Source organism: Rhineura floridana, chromosome 4, assembly GCF_030035675.1.
Source record: "Rhineura floridana isolate rRhiFlo1 chromosome 4, rRhiFlo1.hap2, whole genome shotgun sequence".
Classification (NCBI taxonomy): Eukaryota; Metazoa; Chordata; class Lepidosauria; order Squamata; family Rhineuridae; genus Rhineura; species Rhineura floridana.
Genome location: NC_084483.1, coordinates 28,816,485 through 28,838,919, shown reverse-complemented (window position 1 = coordinate 28,838,919; position 22,435 = coordinate 28,816,485). Strand labels below are relative to the sequence as shown.

Below are 22,435 nucleotides of genomic sequence, written 5' to 3'. Positions count from 1 at the left end.
CAGCTCTAATTCTTTGTAACATCTGGATCAGGAGTGACCATCCAGGTTCTGGACTCATGTCTGGGTGCAAAGGCACACTGGATGAAGGCCAATAAACTGAGTTTAAACCCTGGCAAGATGGAGATCCTATAGGTAAGTGGTTCCTGGGTCTGGAAGATAGGTCCGTTAATTGTTCTGGAAGGGTTTCACTCCCCCTGAAAGAACAGATAGTCTGGAGTGCACCTGGATCCATCTTTGTCACTTGAGGCACAGGTGGCATTGGTGGCTAGGAGTGCCTTTTACCAGCTCCAGCTTTCCCTGGAGGGTGACCCAGTCATTTTATGGAATATTAATTGTGTAACTGTAGCAATTGATTTATTGTTATAGAATCTCTATCTTTTGTCTTTTACCTCAATTTATCTTATTGTACACCACTTTGACAGCTTCAGCTTTGAAGTGGTTTACACATACGTAAAATAATAATAAAGTTGTGTTGACATTGAAGGGGTTGTGCAATTGCAATGCTTGGTGGACTGTAACAAGATGTCCCACTATAATGAGGTCAAGACAAAAATAGAACTGGCTTTTATCAGGGATGGTGAGACAATTTCAGTTAAGTGTTTGCTTATATATGGAAACAAGGTATCAAGAAGTTAGCATTATGGTTATTGCTGCTGTATATATCCCCTTGCTGGATCATCACCTTGTAGTGGTGAGTGGGCTTGCATGTTCCAATTAACCCTGTGAGCGATGCCGTCGGGAGTCACATACTCCCAGCAGGGTCACCCATGGCCAAGGAAGTCCGCAACGGTCAAGGGAGAGGAACCAGACAAAGAATGATCCAAGGAAGTCCGCAACGGCAGAACAGGCGGAGGATAACAATGTGTATGTTACAACAGCTGTGAAGGCGGATGAAGGCTGCAGCAGATAAAGGACTTCCAATCGTCATGGTAGCCATTTATTTATTTATTTATTTTACTTGTATACCGCCCCATAGCCGAAGCTCTCTGGGCGGTTTACAATAACTAAAAAAAATACAATTTAAAATACATCTTTTAAAAAACAATTTAAAAAACAATTTAAAAATTTAAAACAATATAGAACACATGCTAAAATGCATGGGAGAAGAGGAAAGTCTTGAGCTGGCACCGAAAAGATAACAGTGTTGGTGCCAGGCGCACCTCGTCAATATGATCATTCCATAATTTGGGGGCCACCACTGAGAAGGCCCTCTCCCTTGTTGCCATTCTCCGACCTTCCCTCAGAGTAGGCATCTGGAGGAGGGCCTTGGATGTTGAGCATAGTGTATGGGTGGGTTCGTATCGGGAGAGGCGTTCCATCAGGTACTGTGGTCCCAAGCTGTGTAAGGATTTATAGGTCAAAACCAGCACCCTGAATTGAGCTCGGAAACATAAAGGCAGCCAGTACAAGCGGGCCAGAATCGGTTTTATATGTTCAGACCGTCTGGTCCCTGTTACCAATCTGGCCGCTGCATTTTGCACAAGCTGCAGTTTCCAAACCGTCTTCAAAGGCAGCCCCACGTAGAGTGCATTGCAGTAATCTAATTTAGAGGTTACCAGATCATGGACAACTGAAGCCAGGTTATCCCTGTCCAGATAGGGACGTAGTTGGGCCAACCGAAGTTGGTAGAAGGCACTCCGTGCCACCGAGACTACCTGAGCCTCAAGTGACAGAGATGATTCCAGGAGAACCCCTAAGCTACGAACCTGCTCCTTCAGGGGGAGTGCAACCCCATCCAGGACAGGTTGGACATCCACCATCCGGTCAGAAGAACCACTCACTAGCAGCATCTCAGTCTTGTCTGGACTGAGCCTCAGTTTATTAGCCCTCATCCTGTCCATTGTCGCAGCCAGGCACCGGTTCAGCACATTGACAGCCTCACCTGAAGAAGATGAAAAGGAGAAATAGAGCTGCGTGTCATGCCACTGGATCAAAGCCTTTTTTTGTCAAGATTGTGTGTTGATCGTGGTGCATCGATCTCCCCACATAAAACAAATGCACACACAGGCGTCTTCCATAACAAAAGTCCCATGGCGACTGACAAATGGCGACGGGGGCAGGACTGTGAAATCCAGAAGCCCCTGGTCATGGTCTGGTACATCGGCGGTAGATACAGATTCAGACGGATCCATTGTTAAAGACTATATTTTGGAAGACAATCTTACTCGGTCACGAGTGATCGCCAAGAAGAATATATTAGTACTTCTATATTTAATTTACCCCCAGCATATTCTGGGGGGTAAAGAAAGGCTGGGGATGGAACTGGCAATCCCACCCCATATATATGGTTTGCCTAGTAAACGTCGCAAGACGTCACCCTAAGAGTCGGAAACGACTTGCACTACAAGTGCGGGAATACCTTTACCTTTTTATATTCAATTTATTTAGAAAAGTAGCAGCAGTTGGAATCTATTTTTTCCCTTTCTCCTTCCCCAAAGGAAAAAATGCATCCGAATAATTACTGGAATGGAACAATATTATCTATTTTTAAAAAACAAAAAATGTAGGGCCTGCAGTAAGCAACCAATTTTTCTAATTTCCCAATATTGCATTTGATAAATTTCTGATAATTTCCTAGGTTCCAAATTTTATTAAATCTCCTTATCTTTTCCACAGAGGGACCATTTCAGAGCCATGGCTTAAATATAATCTTGTTAACGACTCCTTACCAAGGAGAGAATGGGATACAAGAACATAAGAAAAGTAATGCTGGACCAAGCCAGTGACCAGGCCAACATCCTGTTCTCACAAGTAGCCAACCAGATGCCCATGGAAAGTCTGCAAGCTAGACTCTCTGGGAAACTGACTTCAAGTACCAAGCTGCCTCAACAATAGACTATGGAAGATTAGGTCCAGTTCACACATTAATTAGCTAAAATATGCAAGTGGACATGCACATCTCTCAACATGCAACACAATGTATTACATCTAATTCCCACTCTCCTTTCACCTCTAAAGAGAACTGAAGGACTACAGAAATGAGGGCATTGCAGGTATAATTCTGAATGCTACCTATTAGCTACTGGGCTAAGTTCAAGGTGCTGGTTTTGATGTACAAAGCTCTATACATCTTGGGACCAGGATACCTGAAAGACGTATTGATGTATTGTATGACTATTAAAATTATACTAATTATTCCTAAATTTGCCTTCTCTCTATAGGTTATCATGTGTATGTTTCATGCAACCCTCTGTCTCCCCTTTTTTAGTGATGCATTTCTTCTTCTTTATTTATTTTATTTATTATTAGATTTATATCCTGCCATTCCTTCCAGCAGCAGCCCAGGGCAGCAAACAAAAGTGCTAAAAACACTCTTAAAATATCATAAAAACAGACTTTAAAATACATTAAAACAAAACATCTTTAAAACCATTTTAAAAAAACTTTAAAAACAGATTCTTTTTGTCAATGCATAAGTGGTCATCCTACTGAGAAAAAAATGGGGGGGGGAGGATTGGAGTGATTTTTTAAAAATAAGACCACCCAGCTACATAGCTGGATCTCAGTAGTGTTACTGAATACAGTGTTTTAAATTTTTTAGAGACATTAATGTGACTGGCAGTTATGCTTATTACATATAATATGCAATAAACATAACTGCCAATCACATTAATGTCTCCAAAAACTTTAAAACACCATTTTCCGTAACACTACTGAGATCCACCTATGTAAGTGGGTGGTCTTATTTTAAAAAATCACTCCAATCCTCACCCCCCCATTTGTTTCCATGCTAAACACACACACACACGGATTCAATAACTCCAGTAGTGTTCTGTATGGGCTCATCCTCAGCAGAGTGACAATTCTCCATCAGAGCAATAAATGAGGAGGAGAAATGTAAGCCTGCATAAAAATCACTGAAACTGAATGGGACCTATGACTCTGATTGTGAACTTAAATGCAATTGGAATCAATTAGGGCTTCAAGTTTAACTGTTGCATCAACTACCGCTTTGATGGCAGCTTTGATGATGCTTGCCACTCCTTCCCTCCCTCCCTCCCTCCCTCCCAAGGTGACAGCATGCCCCTGTGATAGAGTAGAGCAGCCTTTCCCAACCAGTGTGCCTCCAGATGTTGTTGGACCACAATTCCCATCTTTCCTGACCATTGGCAATGCTGGCTGATGCTGATGGGAGTTGTGGTCCAACAACATCTGGAGGCACACTGGTTGGGAATGGCTGGAGTAGAGGAATGCTTAAGCTCTGCAGAAAAATAATAAAAATCAGTTTTCACAGAACGGCACAGGCTGAGGAAAGAGATTGGTTTTACTCACCATCAGAACAAGCACATTTCCCTACCAACAAAATACTGTGGGTGGGATTTGAGAAGTAGGCAGAACCCCCCCCACCCTCACATGAATGCATAGAGAAATATGTGGGTGCTGATTTCTCCCATCCAGCAGTACCCTTTCCTGCCTTATAGAATGATATTCCACAGGGAGCCTCAACCCTCAGGGTCTAATTTTTAGAGGGCTGCTGAATCCCACGGTTCAAATCCCCACTCGGACATGAAGCTCAATGGTCCTTGGGCCTGTCACTGCCTCTCAGTCTAACCTACCTCACATGGCTGTTGTGAGAATAAAATGAAGAGAGGGATAAACATGTATACAACCTTGAGCGCCTCAGAGGAAAGGCAGGATATAAATGTAAAAAAGAAATAAATATGCAGTATACCAGGAGTTGGATCCTCGCCTATGCCTGAGTTATTTCCACAAGGGAAATAAAAGCTTTAGGACAGACAATTAAACCCATCAGGAAAGAATCAACAACTAAGCAACAGCTAAGCAATCACTGCAAAACCAACCATCCTTGTCCAGCCCCAAGTATTTTAACATGAGGATACTCCAAAGTACAGAATGGCCGAATTAACTTATTTTTAAAGCCTTTTTGGCTGAGGTTGTTTTCTTGGGGAATATTCCATACTTTTCCAACTTGATTAAAAAAAAAACTCTTAAAGTTGGCCATTTGTTCTATCCATCAATCACAGAATTTTATATTTTAAGTATATTGCACCATTTCCTCAGTATTCTTATAAAACTGCTTTCTGAATTATAAGTATATTTAAAGTCATCATGCTGATGAAAAAAAAACTTTAAACCATCAGTGTATACTCTAATTTCAGTGGGAATTAAATGTGTAATTTCATCTGAACTGCAATCTAGTGCAGATGTCAACGGCACTTCTAATGGGAATCACTTAAATCCTGTCAATATAACGCCTGAAACAGTGCAGGGGATGTAGTCATCTACAGTCTCTAAGCATACTATTAAGCCCAGTGCTATAATCTTTCAACTTGCTTGGATTTCAAGTAGTTGCAGAAAACTGTTATAAAGCTGGCCTTAACTGCACAGTAGGAAGTGCTGGACAGACTGACATTCATTTTCACTCATGGGTAGGAGCGCCAAATGATAACCTTCCAGATTACCTTCCACATAGCATCTTGTAATGTTGGAGCCTGTGTGAAAAACATGGTTGAATATGCTTGGAAAGACCTAGCATACGTTTAATAACTAACAGCATTTTTTACTTTAATTAAAGTTTTCTTATTCTAGTTTTATTGTAATAGAATTCTTTGCAGTAATTTACAAAGTACCAGTTTCCCACTGTTTGCAAATAGAGAAAAATCAATAAGATTATGGTTAACATAACTGGCTGATCTTCAACATATTCAAATACCATTTAAAATCTCTTAACATCTCTCCTGAAAACCACCAGCAGCGGCTACATGAGACCAATTAAATTTTCATTTGGTATATGGTTCAATGGAAATAAAGGAATAAAGACTGAAAGATTGGTTCCTTAAAGTATAATAAAATACAGTGTAGCTGTTACTACAATTTACATAATATTAAAAGGACAACAACATAAAGGACTTAATTTCAGTCATATGTCAAAAAATACCATTGACCTATTGCAAATGTAGTATCTTTCACATAACCTTTATATTTTGACTTGAGTTTGTTATTATTTTTGTCATGTATTTGTTTACTTATAAAAAGAAACAGAAAATAGAAGCAGGCTATTAAGAAGAACCATTTGAGCAAGTACACTTCTAGTGCAGACCCTGCAGGAATACAGCTCAGCCAAACGAAATGTAATTAGGGAAAACAAAATGTGAAATTTTAAATCAGTTCACTAATGATGTATAAAAACATCAGTATCCCTTATTTTGACTTGCAAGATGTGTTCTTTTCATTTAGGGAATTGCGAAGTAATTACTCCGCACCAGGCAGGTTGTCAAGTAGAAATAAAAACGGGGCTGGTGCAGGTCTGTGTGGTGGGAGGAATAATGATGGGCACGTAATGAAAAGGATCTCAAAGCCCATCTGCTGCAGAACTTTCTTGTAGCACTGGCCAAGGGTCAGCCAAAATGAGGCAGAAAAGCTTGCTGAAAAACTGCTAGTGAAGCAGCTCTGTCTGTATGCTTGAACCATTTTGACATCACATCACTGTGCTTCCAGTTTCCTTCTTTGAGAGCAAGCTTTCTGTCACACAGAAGTTTGAAAAATTAGCCAGGCTTCAAAGATGTAAAACCCCTCAGAGAGAAATGAAAACAAACACTCTTTTGATAAACTTGACATGATTTATATTAGGGACCTCATGCTAAACATGGCAAATTTCTACCCTTCCTCCTGAATTGAAGATTTCTTCTATTTCTATCTAAGTAGATTATATATCTATTTGTTTGACATGAGATCTGACAATCACAACAACTTGGAAATCAAGGCTTTTAAGAATCAGAAGGAATTATTTAGGTGTGTGTGTGCACTTGTTCATATATGTATGTTTACATACACACTCATCTTTGCTGTTCAGGAATTTGTATATGGATCCTTCACTGTCTCTCTTTATCATTAAATGAGGGGAAATAAATCAGATCCTGCTGACTGTCAATAGAGAAAATAGCAAAATCTAATTCACATGATAAAAGCTGCCTGCCCTACAAATTTATGCAAAATTGTAATGCTAATACATTGACAGCTGTCATCAGTTAAAGTTAATATCTGCCTCAGCTCTCTACATGTGATGCACAGATTCTAGGAAAGGAGATCCTCTCCTCTCATGGAGTTGATGTTTGGACAGAGAGATATGAGAATCCTGTACCATAGCCTCCATGTTACAAAAACAGTGATACCACCCTGTTTTTACGAGCAATACTGGAACATGCAGGACAAAAATTGGCCTTAAAAATAAGCTCACATGTAAGTAAGATGGTGATCCTGGACAAATCATGGTCAGAAAAAGGAGAGCTGTGGTGAACTGGTTATGCCATAAAAAATGTGGAGAACACTGATGGTTAATTGGCCCTTGATGTCTTTGTTAATCTTGGAAAGAGTAGCATTTCTTCATCTCATCTCTTTACTTACTGCCTTACATTTATGTCCTGCCTTTATTTCATCATGGAACCCAAGGCAGAGTACATGAAGTTTCTAGGAGGTCTCCCATTTCGGCACTGACCAGACCCAGACCTCTTAGCCTCAGCAAGATGGTAGCTTCATGTGCCTTCAGATCATACCACAAATCGGGTTGTGAAGCAAATGTTCTTAAAAAACAGGGCAGTTTGTATAGAGTTATTCTTATGCAAATGAAAACTATTTAATAGCAATGAAGTTTCTTTAATATCACACTACGGAAAGGATTTTAGTGTGTAATTTAAACACGGGCCCTGTTCATGTGTCCAAATAGCTTAGCAGACTTAATGGAAGCCTTGTGGGCTTTCACACTGTTTTAAGAGATTTCTCTTAAGCTCCATTCCATTTCCATTTCATATGGAGAACACTAAATACATGTTAAAGAAAGGCAGGCAGATTTGAAAAATAAAAACAGAGCACATAAATATTAAATTGAAGTAGTTTTGTAGTGTCTGGTACAAGACAAAATTTCCAAACATAACATTCCACTGTAAAGAGCTGCCCCAGCATTCATAGGGGCCATGTGAGTCAAAGTACCTGTTTGCTTGTTACTTTCCAGGGGGTAATCTCAACCTGGTATGAGTTACAGGCTTACATGCAGCCATATCTGTGGGGATGAAGTAACAGGTGATGTGAGCTACTCTGTTTTTTGTTTTAAATAATGTAACACCTTCCCACAGCTTGATATTCCCACAGAAAGCAAATGCATTTTCAACTGAGTGGCCAGGAAGATACTGTGTTCATACCAGGTTGAGAGTTTTCCGAGGAGCTTAACAAGCGAATGACCCACTACGCAATCTCATGCTAATGTTCAGATAGTTGATTGTCAGCAAGGAAAGGGCACAATATAACACACCACCTACACAGATCTTGCTTTTGTTTGTCCCTGTGACAGATTTGACAGCTGGGGTGTGTAGTCCATATGAGGTAAAGAGAAATGTGGGCACATGAAAAAAGAAATGCAGATCAGATGCATCCCTTTGGGGTCTTCTAGTGCTTACCAGTGTGCTGATTTGTGGCCATGCTAATTTCCCAGCATGGATCAGATGCACTCATAATTCTTTGGATCCAATGCTCTATTGAAGAGTTAATAGCAGGTTGCAGGTCAATTTCAATCAACATACTCTGCAGTACCATCTTAGAGGCCCTTGTCAGGCTGGCTAACCCTATCCAGTGTCCAGAGCTAACTGGAACATCAGCCCAATTTGCCCCTCAACACTGAAATGCTCAAATGTCATATAAAAACACTGTAATTCAAAAAGCATAGCTTAACCCAGAAAGACAGTGGGGTGGTTTATAAGTAAGTTTTCCTCAAGAGGAAGAGAAATGAAAACTAAGAGTGACAGCTGTCTCATGAACTTTTGAATCTCTGCTTGTTTGAGGTACCCTAGAACGTTATCATTCAGTGCCAAAACAAGTGCATAGTTTTCCTCTGTCCTTTCAGAGAAAGAAGTTTGTCATCTTTAATTCATGAAAAGCTACCACAGAACACAAGACAGGAAACTGATGCTGGAATACTGGCACAGGAATATCAACACAATGGATACTTTAATTGACAAGGCTGTCTCTTATGCAGGTTGTTGGCAGAACTTGAATATTATGACCCATTATGGCCCATTTGCATATAATCCCAAAGTACCAAGCATCAAATCATGAAGAATTCTGGGCCGACTTACCTTTTGGATGCCAAGGATCTGTGAACTCGTACTTTCCCACACCAACAGTCCGTAGCATCTGTACCCCATTTGTGTTGTCCTGACTGCCCGTCTGGTTAGGAGGGAGCTGAGGAGCGGCCTGCCCATTGGTAGCTGGAACACTATTAGGTAGCGCAGCAGAAGGCAAGGCAGGTGGCGGTGGAGGCAGGATAGGACAAGTCATATGACCATTCCCTACCGCACTGTGGCCTGGGTGAGTCACCTGACCAACCCCAGTCATAGAAGACATTGCAATGGACTGGCTGTTAGTGTACAAAGGCTGGCTTTGCAGGTTCACAACCATATTACTCAGAGGCTGTGAAGGCTGCTGCTGAAGCTGGTAATGAGCTGGCATTAATGGAAGCTGGGGGGTAACATGTGGAGGGAGTGAGGGTGTAACTCCAATGACAGGGGCTTGGACGTTCACTGCTGGGCTGAAGGTCGGAGGTTGAGTCATCCCATAAGAATGAGTTATAAGAGTTGGCTGGCTACCTGCGGCAACTGTTGTAACCCATGGAGCTGTACCTGGAAAAAGGAAAGCTAGCAATAAGAACAATTTGGACAAAAAGGAAGTCCCACTAAACTTTCTCTCTATGTAACGTTGCCAATATTCAGTTCCCTCTGGCGAGTCTCTCCATCTTGCAACCCCTAAAGAGGTGGTGGTGGGGGGGAAGTCTGGAGACATTCCAAACTGGTAAGTGCCAAAAGTACTACAACATGGCAAGGGCATGCCCAAGTTAAAAGCAATGATCAGCTAGCAATGCAGAATGTTTACAATTTTATGCATGTTCAGCTTTGTGCAATTTAAGTATATGGTTCCAAGAGAATTAACCTCTTTCACCAGCGTGTTTTCATGGCTCCCTGACAAACACTCGGCGCATATAATAGCCGTGTTCCAGCCACTACAAAGAGATTGCAATTAGGCGTCTGGCATAGCTGCACAATGTATGGTATGAGCCTGGAAGCTGCAAATCATTTCAGGTGGCTCTGGACATAAAATGTTTTATTACCCTGGCAGAGACAGAGAAGGAAAAAGAAAATGCTTTAATGAACTTGTAGGCATCTTAACACATTTATATTAGCCCTGACACAGGAGTAACCTGAGGGGGTCTTTATAACTAAAAAGAAGAGCCAGCTGTAGTATTAAAAAAGGACTCATGATAAAGTCTTATTTAGAGAGGTAATTGGAGACAGCATATTGTGTGTGCTTTGGGCAATCTCCCCCCTGCACTCCACCCAGTGGAATTACAAATAAGGCTGAAAGAATACCTGGGTTTTCAGTCTCCCTCATCCGTTTGGATGGTGGTTCATCTGTGTCCCAGGGTGTAGACTGATTGATGGGTGTCTGTCCCCACCTGACGCTGGTTGCTAATCCTTGTGGCTGATTCTCTGTCTTGGAAATGCAAGGTGTCTGTCAGGGAATAAGGCAAAACCTATCAAATTTATGCTAACGTATATGGAACCCTTATAGCACCTTGCATGTTTTTGTAATAGTGCTTAGAAAGATTCGTATTGCATTTAGCCAGACTTACATTATTCAGGGCAAGGCAATTATAATATTTTATTTTATGGAATAAATAAGACTTATCATCAGCATAGCCGTGACTACTTTAAAGCAACATTCAAAAAAGCTTACACTTCCAATCGAAACATTTGCCACAATTTATCAGTTTACAATAAGGCAAGAGAATCTCTACAGTGTTTGTGTAATGTTTGTGATACTGGTCTGACGCAGAAGTCAGTACACTTCATATCTAAATATCTATTTCCTGGCACATTGTATTTTGCTATGAGACTTTATTTCTGAACATGTTTCCTATTAATTACATTTTGCAGCATGAATATATGTTCAGACTGCGACAATTTCTGCTTGAGCCTCTTCCTAAAACTGAAAACCAAAAAGAACAAAACCCCAAACCCATCACATCGGGATTTTATTTAAAACTGGATTGGGACAAATTACTGTAACAGAGGTCTTAGTCTTTATTGTTCAACAATCCCTAAAACTGAACCAATAAAACAGCATCACACTATAAGAACCATCTGCAAAGGTACCTATATTGGAAATATTTCAGAGCTGTTAAAAGCAACCGTGAAGTGTTGAAAAGAGCGAGCCTCACTAATCATGAAATGGAGGTATAATCAAAAAGACAGCTCTATATAAACAATCACACAAAACTAAATGTTCAACATAACCTCCAAGCTTCCTAGTTCTTCTCTGTGTCTTTGTTTTTTGGAGGGGGGAGAGGGAGATGCTTTCAGAATTGAAAATAAAACAAGTCCTTTCATAGAACTACCACTGAACTACATGGACAATGGCTCTGTTTCTCGGGTTTTGTTCCTCTTAGGCCAAAACTCGATAGTTTGCATGTTATGGCAAGCCAAGCTATGGCCTACTGGGATCATGCAAATGTGCTGGCTCCTGAAGAGGAGCTGCACTTTAGCTCAGTGCAGCATGGCAGCTAAGTCAAGGTTTGTTCTTGGCTACACATCATGAATAAGGAGGACAGAGCTTAACCATGATCCTGAGTACGGACAACACTCTAAACGCCATGCTGAGCTAAAAGGACTGTGAAGGAGCAAAGCATTTCCTCCCTGGGAGCCAGCATGTTTGCACTAAGCTATGGTTTGGCTGAGCGTTATGTGTGAATGCAACCGTTATAAGAGCCATTTGGCTGCCTCCAAAAGCAACGTGCAAACTCCCCTCTGCTCAAACAGTATATAGGCCTGCATTTGCTTAGCTTCATTCTTTTCTAACCCTGCTTCTTCCTTCCCCTTCCTCAAGATGTACATCTGTAGGGAGATCCACCTTCTATTATAAGAACACCACACTTGGAGACTCTTAGTTTGATACAAAACTGATGGGAAAGATAAAACAAAAATATAGATCAAGGTATCTAGCCATCTGAATTGGCTTCAGTATAGAGATCTGAAAGTTTGTTTCATTAAGGGACCAAACATGCATTTTGTGTGTGTGCTCATTCATTTTCCATGCCCAAAGAGGTATGTATGCTTTCAAAACTTAGAGCACCACCCACCTTCAACAGGAAAAGGAACCATGCACACAAATGTTGGATTCCTATGGGAATAGGAAATATATCTAACACCTAATATTAACATGCAGTTTCTGATCTGGCCAGGGGCCCACTTCTGCAAAGAGATCATATTTGCTGGACTGGCAAACAGGAAGTAAGAACATTCCCTGTATGAACCAAAAGATTCTTCTTACTTCAGCCATGCCTTTGCACAGAATATACCACAAATTCTGCTTCTTAATGGTTCAGTAAATTTAAACATATATATCTAGCCTAGTCGGATCAGTCTGGACTCCTAAGCTAGTATATATTCAACCAGAAAGAAGCTACAGATTAAGGCAGAATAAAATCACAATACCCAATAATGGAGCACAGTACAGACAATACAATTCAGAGAAGAAATAAACTTTGTAATGTTCTGTTCCATCCTAGTTTAACGCTTATACAGAGAAGCAACATCCTAGTTTATTTTTGCTATTAAAAAACTCTTTTAGAATTGTTACTCATCTCTAGTCCTGATTATATAAAACTTTGCACATTCAGAAGCCTTAATTATTTAACTTTATAAAAAAGAGCACTGTGTATACCATCCCTTTTAGATTCAGTTATATTCATTGACTACTGCAAAGAGATGGGCTTCATAAAATATTCTGTAGATATCACAGAAACTAATTGCATTATGCTGTACTTTTCTCTATGGCTTTCATGTTTCAGATATTTGTTTGAATTAAATGAGGAACACATGAAAGAAGTAAATTGCTAAAAAAAACTGTTGCAGGTGTGCATTTCAAAAGAGAAAAAAGGAAAGATCAAATGTCTATTTGATTGAAAAGACAACCTCTCAAGGTTTTTTGGGGGGGAGAAGGGAGGGAGGGATGGCTCAGCTATCCAACAAAAGCACACATCTCAGACAGGGATTGATTTTAACACAGGGGTATAAAAAGATGAATACCACTGACATCATGGTACAGATGAGTCTGGGAGTGTCCTTGTAATGCAGGGGTGGCTAATCTATGGCCTTCAGATGCTGTTGGATTCCAAATCCCATTAGCCCCAGCCACCATGACGAGTGGCTGGGATGATGGGGGGGTTGTAGTTCAGCAACATCTGGAGGGCCAGAGGTTAGCCAACATTGTTGTAATGGAAAAGCAAACTGATCTAATTAAAGTAGCAAAGAACATGGCCAAAATGGAAAGGTTTTTTTGCACCCTTTCACAATGTCTGCTGGAAAACAGCCAACAGAATGCTGCTGAACCCAATCATGATAAAGCTCCCTTCCTTCACTGAATGTAAATAGCTTATCTTCTTGAACTGATATATTAACTCATTGTATATTGGAGGAGTGGGGTGGTATGGGGTGGGGTTGATTTGCTCCCATTTGTTTGTCTATAATAATCTCCTTACCCTTTCTCCATAGAGGCCATATGCTTTTATTTGTATGCAGCCTTGATATGTTTTTATGAAAGTGAAGATTATAAATATGTAAATAAATACAATTATTTTATATGGAATATGTTATTTCTGTATTGCTGAAAATGCCAAAACATAATAATTATGGAGGGGGGAAAAAACCAAGTGGGACCTGCAACTAAATGTTGCAGTGTAGCAGGACCATGCCATGCTCTATGATCCTCCATTCCATTCCTTCTCTAGTTTCCATTTCTGCCAAACCTTCCCCAGCAGTAAAGTCAGCATGGCCCCTGAGCATGCACAGTTCTCAGTAGGCTGCTTTTAGTTCCCATCAGGACTTTCTAAATGTTTTTGTACTTCTACATGCTTCTGGTTTTCCCTACATCTGCTCATACAGCACTCACTCCTGAACATCAGAAACAGAGCAAATTATAAAGCAGACCATGATAACACAAAATTTATTCCTAGAGACTAGGTTGCTGAAGAGAGCAGAATGCAGATTTCTCTTTCTCCTCTTCTGGTCACTGCTACAAAGAAGAGATCAAAATATGGCAGAACAAGATCCTTTCTCTCTCTAATGCATTCTGGTCTCCATCTTCTTTCCCCACACCCTCCAAGCCTAGATCCTAGGCTTGGGCAAGGTGAAATTGCCTCCCAGTTTAACAAGTCATATGTTACTGTTCAGCCTTTATGTACAGCTATACTACATGCTGTTTCTGGCAAATAATTAACATATATTACATTTGGGTTATGCAATGCATGAAATCCACTACAGTAGGGCCCCACTTGTATGGCAGGTTAGGGACGAGACCCCCGCCGAAAAGCAAAAACTGCCAAAAAGTGGAACATCGATCAGCTGTAGTGCAGGGAGCTCCAGCTGACAGCGTCTGGCCCCTGAAGCTCCCTGCGCAACAGCTGATCGATGTTCCACTTTTCTGTGCATCGTCCTCTTCCCCCCCGCTCGCTTGCTCACTCGCCCTCGCTATGGTGGGGGAGTAGTGCTCCCCTTCTGCGACAGGCTCCCTGCCACGGATCGCAGGGAGGAAGCTGCCCACCCGTGCCTGCTTGCTCACCCTCCGCTGCCTCCCTCACTCGTCCCCCCTTGCCCACTTGCCCTCTCCCTATCCGCTCGCCCTCCCCCCTGCCTGTTCTCTCGCTCGCTTGCCCTCAGCCGCCTCCCTCAACAATAAAATGGTGCTGGACGCCCTTCAGACTCAGCTGCTGAGCGCGTCATCAGAGCTTGGAAATGTTCCTTTTTTGAACTACAACTCCCATCAGCCCAACAGTAGTTTAAAAAAGGAACGTTTCCAAGCTCTGACAACACGCTCAGTAGCTGAGTCCAAGAAGGGCGTTGGGCACCATCAATTTGTGCACTCAGTGTCTCTCTGTATTCTGGCAATTTTCCACTGCAAAACCAGAACAAGTGCCAAACATATGGAACATGGATACAATTCAAAACCACCACATTAGCGAAGCGAAGCGCCGAGAAGCGAAATGCCGGAAAGCGGGGCCCTACTGTACCTTGCAGCCCTTCTTCTGAACTGTGACCAACATTACATCATGTACAGACTGTGACACTTTATAGAGTCAAGCATGTGGGTTTGAATACAATTTTGCTGCTATGTTTGTAGGATCAGTACTCAAGTTAAACTGATACTGCAACATGCTGTGGTCAATGCAGAGCCAAGTAGAAGAGTTTACTAAGAGACTTACACACTTACTTCTTTTTTCTAATATTAAAAGAGATCTACAGAATGATGATTACCTCTTGCTAACATTCCATATAGACATTTCTGCTTTTTTGTTAGCCCTCTATGCATTGGGGTGCCTCAATTTCTATATCTATATATCTCCACACACACACACCATTTACTAAATTGTACAACAGAGTTTTAAGCAAAGGTAGGCACAAGCAATTTAAATCTAGAGGTGAATCAGTGCAATACAAAAAAAAGTTTATTAGGAAATGAGATGAACAATATTTCAGAATGTAACAAAGAAAATATATAGCTAAAATGCTGTTTCTTTTCCCCATGATGGCAGAAGGACACAGCACAGCTTCAGTGCTTTGTTGTCACAGTTTTAGGTACATACTTTGTAAACTCTTTGTTCAAGCCATTTCTAAGTGTCCCATATGGCTACAACCTCTAAATATCTATGCCCCCAAGTGTACCTTTGGATCCATTATGCACCAGAAAGGATGAGTGTCAAGCTTCTAGACCCACCTATTTTAAAATCTAACCCATTCAAGACTGAGAAAAGGGTGTCTATCCATCCCTTGTGACATGAATTAATACTGCATAAGCTGAGACAGTAAGAGGCTGGGTTTGCAAAAACCTAATCATGAAAGCTTATTCTAAGATGAGGCATTCATTCCTAATGCTACTAAAGAATGATTTGAATCAGGCACTCATATTGAATCATTAGTCATAACAGGAAGATAGAATTTCTGTGTGACATGTCTTTGGGGAAGTCTGACTAGTTCCCTCCCGTTGTTGCCCAGGTTACAGACACAGCAATACACACCAAGTAAGACAAACCAGCATTGGTGCTCGCTTTGGACACTTTAAAAATGCAGTAGCTATGTCAAGCTGGTCAGGATCATTTCACATGCTTCTTAAGGTGGGAATATCAACCCAGTTGAAAGTTATGCCACTGCTAAAATTCATTCATTCATTAAAATATTTTTATATTGCCAATAATACCAATAAAATAATACCAAGATGTCATGCAGCAAAACAATTCAATATAAATCAGTTCAGTATGCAATAAAAGTCACCAAATAAAAACAACGTATCTCAGCGAAAGTAGCCAGGAATTGTGCAACTGGTACCAGAGGCCATGGAAAGCTTGAGTAAATATATGGTCTGCCTCCATGGCCGGAGGCAATATGCCCCTGAATACCAGTTGCTGGAAACCACAAGAGGGGAGACTGCTGTTGTGTTCAAGTCTTGCTTGTGGGCTTCCCATAAGCATCTGATTGGCTGCTGGGAGAACAGGATGCTGGACTAGATGCGCCACTGGCCTGATCCAACAGGAATCTTCTTATGTCCACTGTAGCTCAGTAGGAAGTTCATTCCACAGGTTGGGTGAAGAGACCCTCCTCTAAGTTGCCAGAAGATGAACAGATTGTGACATAATTAATAGGGCTTAATCCAAAGATCATAGTGAATGGGCTGATCTATAAGGAAGAAGGCATTCTTTTACATAATCTGATCCTAAGTTGTTTCGGGCTTTATAAATTAGTAACAAAATGTTGAACTTGGCTGGGTAGCATATTGGCAGCCACTGCTTTAATATAGGTGTTATAAGAGTATGGTAGGATGCTCCACTTAGCATCCTAGCCATTGCATTTTATACCAGCTGTAGCTTCCAAACTAGCTTTAAGGGCAGCCCCACATACAGCACATTGCAATAGTCCAGTCTTGAGATGACCAATATATGGGCCACTGCAGCTAGGTTATCCCAGACCAGGAGCGGTTATAGCTGGCACACCAGCCAAAGCTCACAAACGATGCTCCTAGCCATTGAAGTCACTTGGGCCTCCAGTGAGGAATATGGCTAAGGAGCACCCCCAGGGAAGTACCTGTTCTTTCAAAGGGAGTGCAACCCTGTCCAAAACAGAACACTCCCTAAATTCCTGGAACCAGAAATAGGGCCTCCATTGTATCTGGATTCAGCTTCAGCTTATTGGTCCCAGCCCACTGCTGTGTCCAGACAGGGCTTCACAGTCACTCCTCATGCAGATGCCACAGAGAAGTAAAGGCAGGTATCATCAGCATACTGATGACATCATGCTCCAAATCCCCTAATGTCTGTTCCCAACAGCTTCAAACAGATGTTAAATAGCACTGGAGAAGATAAGATAGTTTGCTGCATAGTTTCCTGCTAGGGGTCAAAAAACAGTCACTCAATATTACTCTCTGAGATCACCTCCATAGGCAGGAGCAGAACCACTGTGTTTCCAACTCCCAGCCCACAGAAACAGTCCAGGAGGATACCATGGTTGATGGTGTCACAAGCTGGTGAGAGATCAGGCCAGATAAATAGGGCTGCACTGCCCCTGTCCCTCTCCTAATTAAGGTTATCAGTCAAGGTGACCAAGTCCTATTCTATCCCAAAACTGGTTCTGAACCCAGACTGAAAAGTACCTAGCTAATCAATATCCTCCAAGAGCATCTATAGCTGAAATGTATCTTCTCAAGCACCTTGCCCCCACAAAGAGAGTATTAGCAACCAGGTGATAGCTGTTCCAAACGTCTGGGTCCAGGGTGGGCTTTTTCAGGAGTGGATGCACTGTCATATCTTTAAGGGCTATAAGTAGTGCTCCACTGTATAATGACACATTCCCCACACCCTGAACCCACCCAATCAGCCCACTTTGACTAGCTCAAATCAGTCATGATGGCCAATGGTCAATAGGGCATGTGGTTGGCTGGACACTCCAAACACCTTGTCCACATCTTCAGGCCACAACAGCTGGAACTGATCTCATAAAACCCAATCAGATTGTGCACTGGAAGCCTCACTGGGTGTGGTGGTGATGGTAGTATATTTTATTTCAATTTCTTACCTGCCATTCACCATCAGGTACCAGGGCAGGTCATAATAATTTAGAATTCAATATTAAAAACAGTTTAAAACAAATTACAGTCACAGGAAAACACATATACCAGATGTCAACGACAACAATCTTTATTGCTTATTAGTCAACCGACCATTGCAAAACATTGACATTAAAACAACCAACAAAATACAATGCGTTTAAAACGTAAAACATATACGTAAAATAAACTGTACAGGGAGGCAGTTTCAAACGGTACGAAAGTTTAAGAACAATGCACAATCATGCAAGATCTAATCTCCATGGCCAGGTTCAAAAATTTGGCCACTTGGGCGGTAATTGATTTGTCATTTCCCTCAAGTAGGGTTGACAAGACAGCATCCAAGGAGTGGCCTGGGAAAGTTTGCAGAATGGGGTATAAAAGACCTTTCCTAGCCTCATCATAAAGTGTACACTTAAACAGGACATGTAATACCGTCTCCACTTCAGACTTGTCACAGGGGCAGTATCTATTGTTCCTCGGAATTTTATCAAATCTGCCTTCCAGAAGTCTAGAGGGTAGGGCGTCAAAGCGGGCCAGTGAGAAGGCCCTTCTATACTTAGGAACAGATAGCCAACTTAAATAGCGCATCCCATCTTTACGAGGGAGATCTCTTAAACCCAATGAACGAGGGGAGCAAGGTCCCGAGGCAGCTGTGAAAAGCTCTTGATTATCAATATCAACTAACCGCTGTTTGACCATCACCTTAGCCCTACTGAGTTCCATAGAAAGCAGGTCTGCAGAAGAGAGACCTACCGAGACAATCTTACCAGATGTCAAAAGCCAGGGTAAAGAAATAATACTCCTTGGCATGGGGCAGGGGAGAGGAGAAAAGGATGATTCCTGTGATTTCCTTTTTCAAAGGCAGTTAAGTCAAAATATAAATCTCACAGATGAACTCATATTTTCCCAGGCATAAAAAACCTATTTTCCCTTCTCCATCATATGTGAGATTATATCTGTCCATTTATGACCCCATCTACTAACTTATGTCCAGCTGACACTTTAAATTTTGTTCTCCTTGAGGTATGGCATTTACTTTCAATAGGGAATATACTGTGTGTTGAGAAAATGTACAGATTATTTTGCAAATAAGCAATTTGGTAAAATTAAAAATAGCCTTTGCATACAAGCTTGATATTTCCCTGGACCCTAGAGAACATTTTTAATTTATCCAAGTTTAATATCTGGAATGTAGCAGGCAGCTAGCAGACATAAAAACAAGAGCAATTAAAATGCTTCAAATACTCTATTATATAGAGTTACATGTTTATATGTATATAGCAATGAACTAGTAACACATAATAGGAACCACATCAAATGTCATTTCTGAGTAAGTTGCTGTCCACTATTCCCATTATTATCTACAGGGTTTCCATAAGTGGAATTCTTGCTCAAAGTTAACCAAATTGGTTCTATTGCTCTGAAATTAGGAAATAATTTTAATTACTTTGATAAATTACTTCCAAAAAAAACACTGTAAACTAAGCAGAAATCATAGAAAAGGCAAAGAGTTGTTACCGAAACTATACACATGGTAGCTTAAACTGAACTTCCCAGGAGGAGAGATAAAAAAGCATTCTCTAAGAGAAAATGGCTTGCCTCTAGTTGTTATGTACCTTCAAGTCGATTACGACTTATGGCAACCCTATGAAGCAGCGACCTCCAATACCATCCGTTATAAACCACCCTGTTCAGATCTTGTAAGTTCAGGTCTGTGGCTTCCTTTATGGAATCAATCCATCTCTTGTTTGGTCTTCCTCATTTTCTACTCCCTTCTGTTTTCCCCAGCTTTATTGTCTTTTCTAGTGAATCATGACTTCTCATTACGTGTCCAAAGTATGATAACCTCAGTTTCATCATTTTAGCTTCAGTGATAGTTCTGGTTGAATTTGTTCTAACACCCAATTATTTGTCTTTTTCGCAGTCCATGGTATGCACAAAGCTCTCCTCCAACATCACATTTCAAATGAGATGATTTTTATCTTATCTGCTTTTTTCACTGTCCAACATTCACATCCATACATAGAGATCAGGAATACCATGTCTGAATGATCCTGACTTTGGTGTTCAGTGATACATCTTTGCATTAGAGGACCTTTTCTAGTTCTCTCATAGCTGCCCTGGGACATTAAGGCAATAGTTCGATAATTACTGCATTCCCTGAGATTCCCTTTCTTTGGAATTGGGATGTATATTGAGCGCTTCCAGTCTGTGGGCCACTGTTTTCTTTTCCATATTTCTTGACAATATTTTGTCAAAATTTGGACAGATTCAGTCTCAGTAGCTTGTAGCAACTCTATTGGTATGCCATTTGTTCCTAGTATTTTGCTTCTTCTAAGTATTTTAAGAGCAGCTTTCACCTCACATTCTAAAATTTCTGGTTCTTCATCATACAGTTCCTCCGTGGATGAATCTGTCGTCCTTGCATCTCTTTTGTAGAGGGAGGCTCAAAATGTGCACAAGGAACAGGAAGATGGAACGAGTGGAGTTGCAGACCAGAGATAGAAGACATCAGAACTACAACATGATTCCTGGCATTCTTTATCCTGGACTGAGCAAAATATCTGTTCCAGGACTGAAGCAATTATTGAGGAAAGATGGGGGAAGAGACAGTGAATAAAATTCAATCACATCTGCCTTGGAATACATACTAATCCCAGTCAATAAAAAGTATGAAGAGAATACCATCATGAGGCTTCTGCCGAAGCAAAGCAGCTCCTCTCTTCTCTTGTTTATATCTAAATATTTAGACTGAGATCCTTAAAATAAGAACGGTCACTTTCTTTACATGGAAACATGACAGTGCTAAGGAATGCGAGCTCGTATCTGTGATAGATTCAGACAGGTGCACATTCTAAGACTCAAACAATCTGCAGAATGAGGATTTCTCATTCAGTAGTGCTATGGGTAACCCTCCACTGTGTTTTAGTAAATAACATTACTTTAGTTATTTTGTACTATAAAAAAGTAACTACAAAAAAGCTTTTCACAATGAAGACTGCAACTTTAAGCCCACTTAAGTAAGCCCCATTGAGTTTAATATGACTTTCTTTTGAGCAGAAATGGTTAGCACTACACTGTGAAACTCAAATGTCTCCAAGAATAGGTATTTAAATTTGCTGGGACCCCAGTGGAAACATCTACAATACACACATCTGCTCCTTGCATATTAGAAATGGGTGGGGAACAACAGTAGCACCTAGCAGTGAGGAAAGGAGGCAGCTGTAACTGATGTGGTACTTCTGATGCTTACTGGAAAGATGCATCAAAAAAAAAATGAAGCACAGAGTGAAGACCAGCTGAGGGACACCAAAGAGCTAAAATCGCTGTGGTGATCACAGCCCTCAACAACAACTTGTCCCTAAGATTAGCCTCTGTACCTCAGAATTGGAGAATGGCCAATGTAACACCATTTTTTTAAGGATCCAGGAAAACACAGGCCAGTAAGCTTAAAATCTATTCTAGGAAAACTGGTGGGAAGCATTATTAAAGATAGAATTACCAAGCATATCGAAGAACAAGTCTTGCTGAAGCAGAAACAGCATGACTTCTGCAAGATTAAGTCCTGGTTTACTAGCCCTTCAGATTTCATTGAGAATGTCAGTAAGCATGTGGATAGGGGTAGGAGTAGATGAAAGCCTGGTTTGCATGACACGGTAACTAATATATGGATTACCGGGAGTGTGCAAACATGAAAGCTCCTGGAGATGACCCTGTAGCTGCTTTGCTCCTCCCTGGTCCTATTTGCTCCTATGCCACACTGAGCCAAGCCAAGGTTTAGCTCAGCATGTTGTCTGAACCCAGGCTTGTGATTAAGCTCTTTTCTCACTCACCACTAGTTGTAGGAGAATGCACACTAAGTTTAGCAGATATCTGTATCTGATCTACAGTACCCAGCATCTTGAAGGCTCAAGCCCTACTAGATTCATGCGGAAGTGTGAGGCTTTTAGATTACATTTTCATATTTAGTTATATGGGTGTTGTTAGAACGTATTTAAAATTTTAAACTGTTCCATGCCTGATACTCTCATTAAAAGATATAAGACATTTCAAATTGGATTTTAAAACATTTCTAAAACAAATATAATAAAGTGCTCATATGAAGTTTGATGAAAATTATACTTGCTGAAAATAACAGTTCTTTGTCTCAGGTAAAACCTTCATGCGCATAAAGAGCAGTTGTTTGGAAGTTTAGTCTACAGTGTCATTAGCCACTGACAAGGTGACAAGACTTCATTAACTTTCAAACATGTTGCCCTGCAGATGACTCTGAATTCTT

At 40.9% G+C, this 22,435-nt stretch overlaps 1 protein-coding gene across 9 annotated transcripts in view; it reads right to left on the bottom strand.

The window, feature by feature from the left end:
- KLHL29 (kelch like family member 29) overlaps positions 1-22,435 on the bottom strand; it is a 616,221-nt gene that overhangs the window by 261,472 nt on the left and 332,314 nt on the right. For all 9 annotated transcript variants that reach the window (XM_061622707.1, XM_061622698.1, XM_061622704.1 and 6 more), the window contains 2 exons: positions 10,374-10,515; positions 9,087-9,629 (listed from right to left, as the gene is read on the bottom strand). In XM_061622707.1, coding sequence (XP_061478691.1) covers positions 9,087-9,629; positions 10,374-10,515 — 685 coding nt within the window. The remainder of the gene's footprint in view (positions 1-9,086; positions 9,630-10,373; positions 10,516-22,435) is intronic.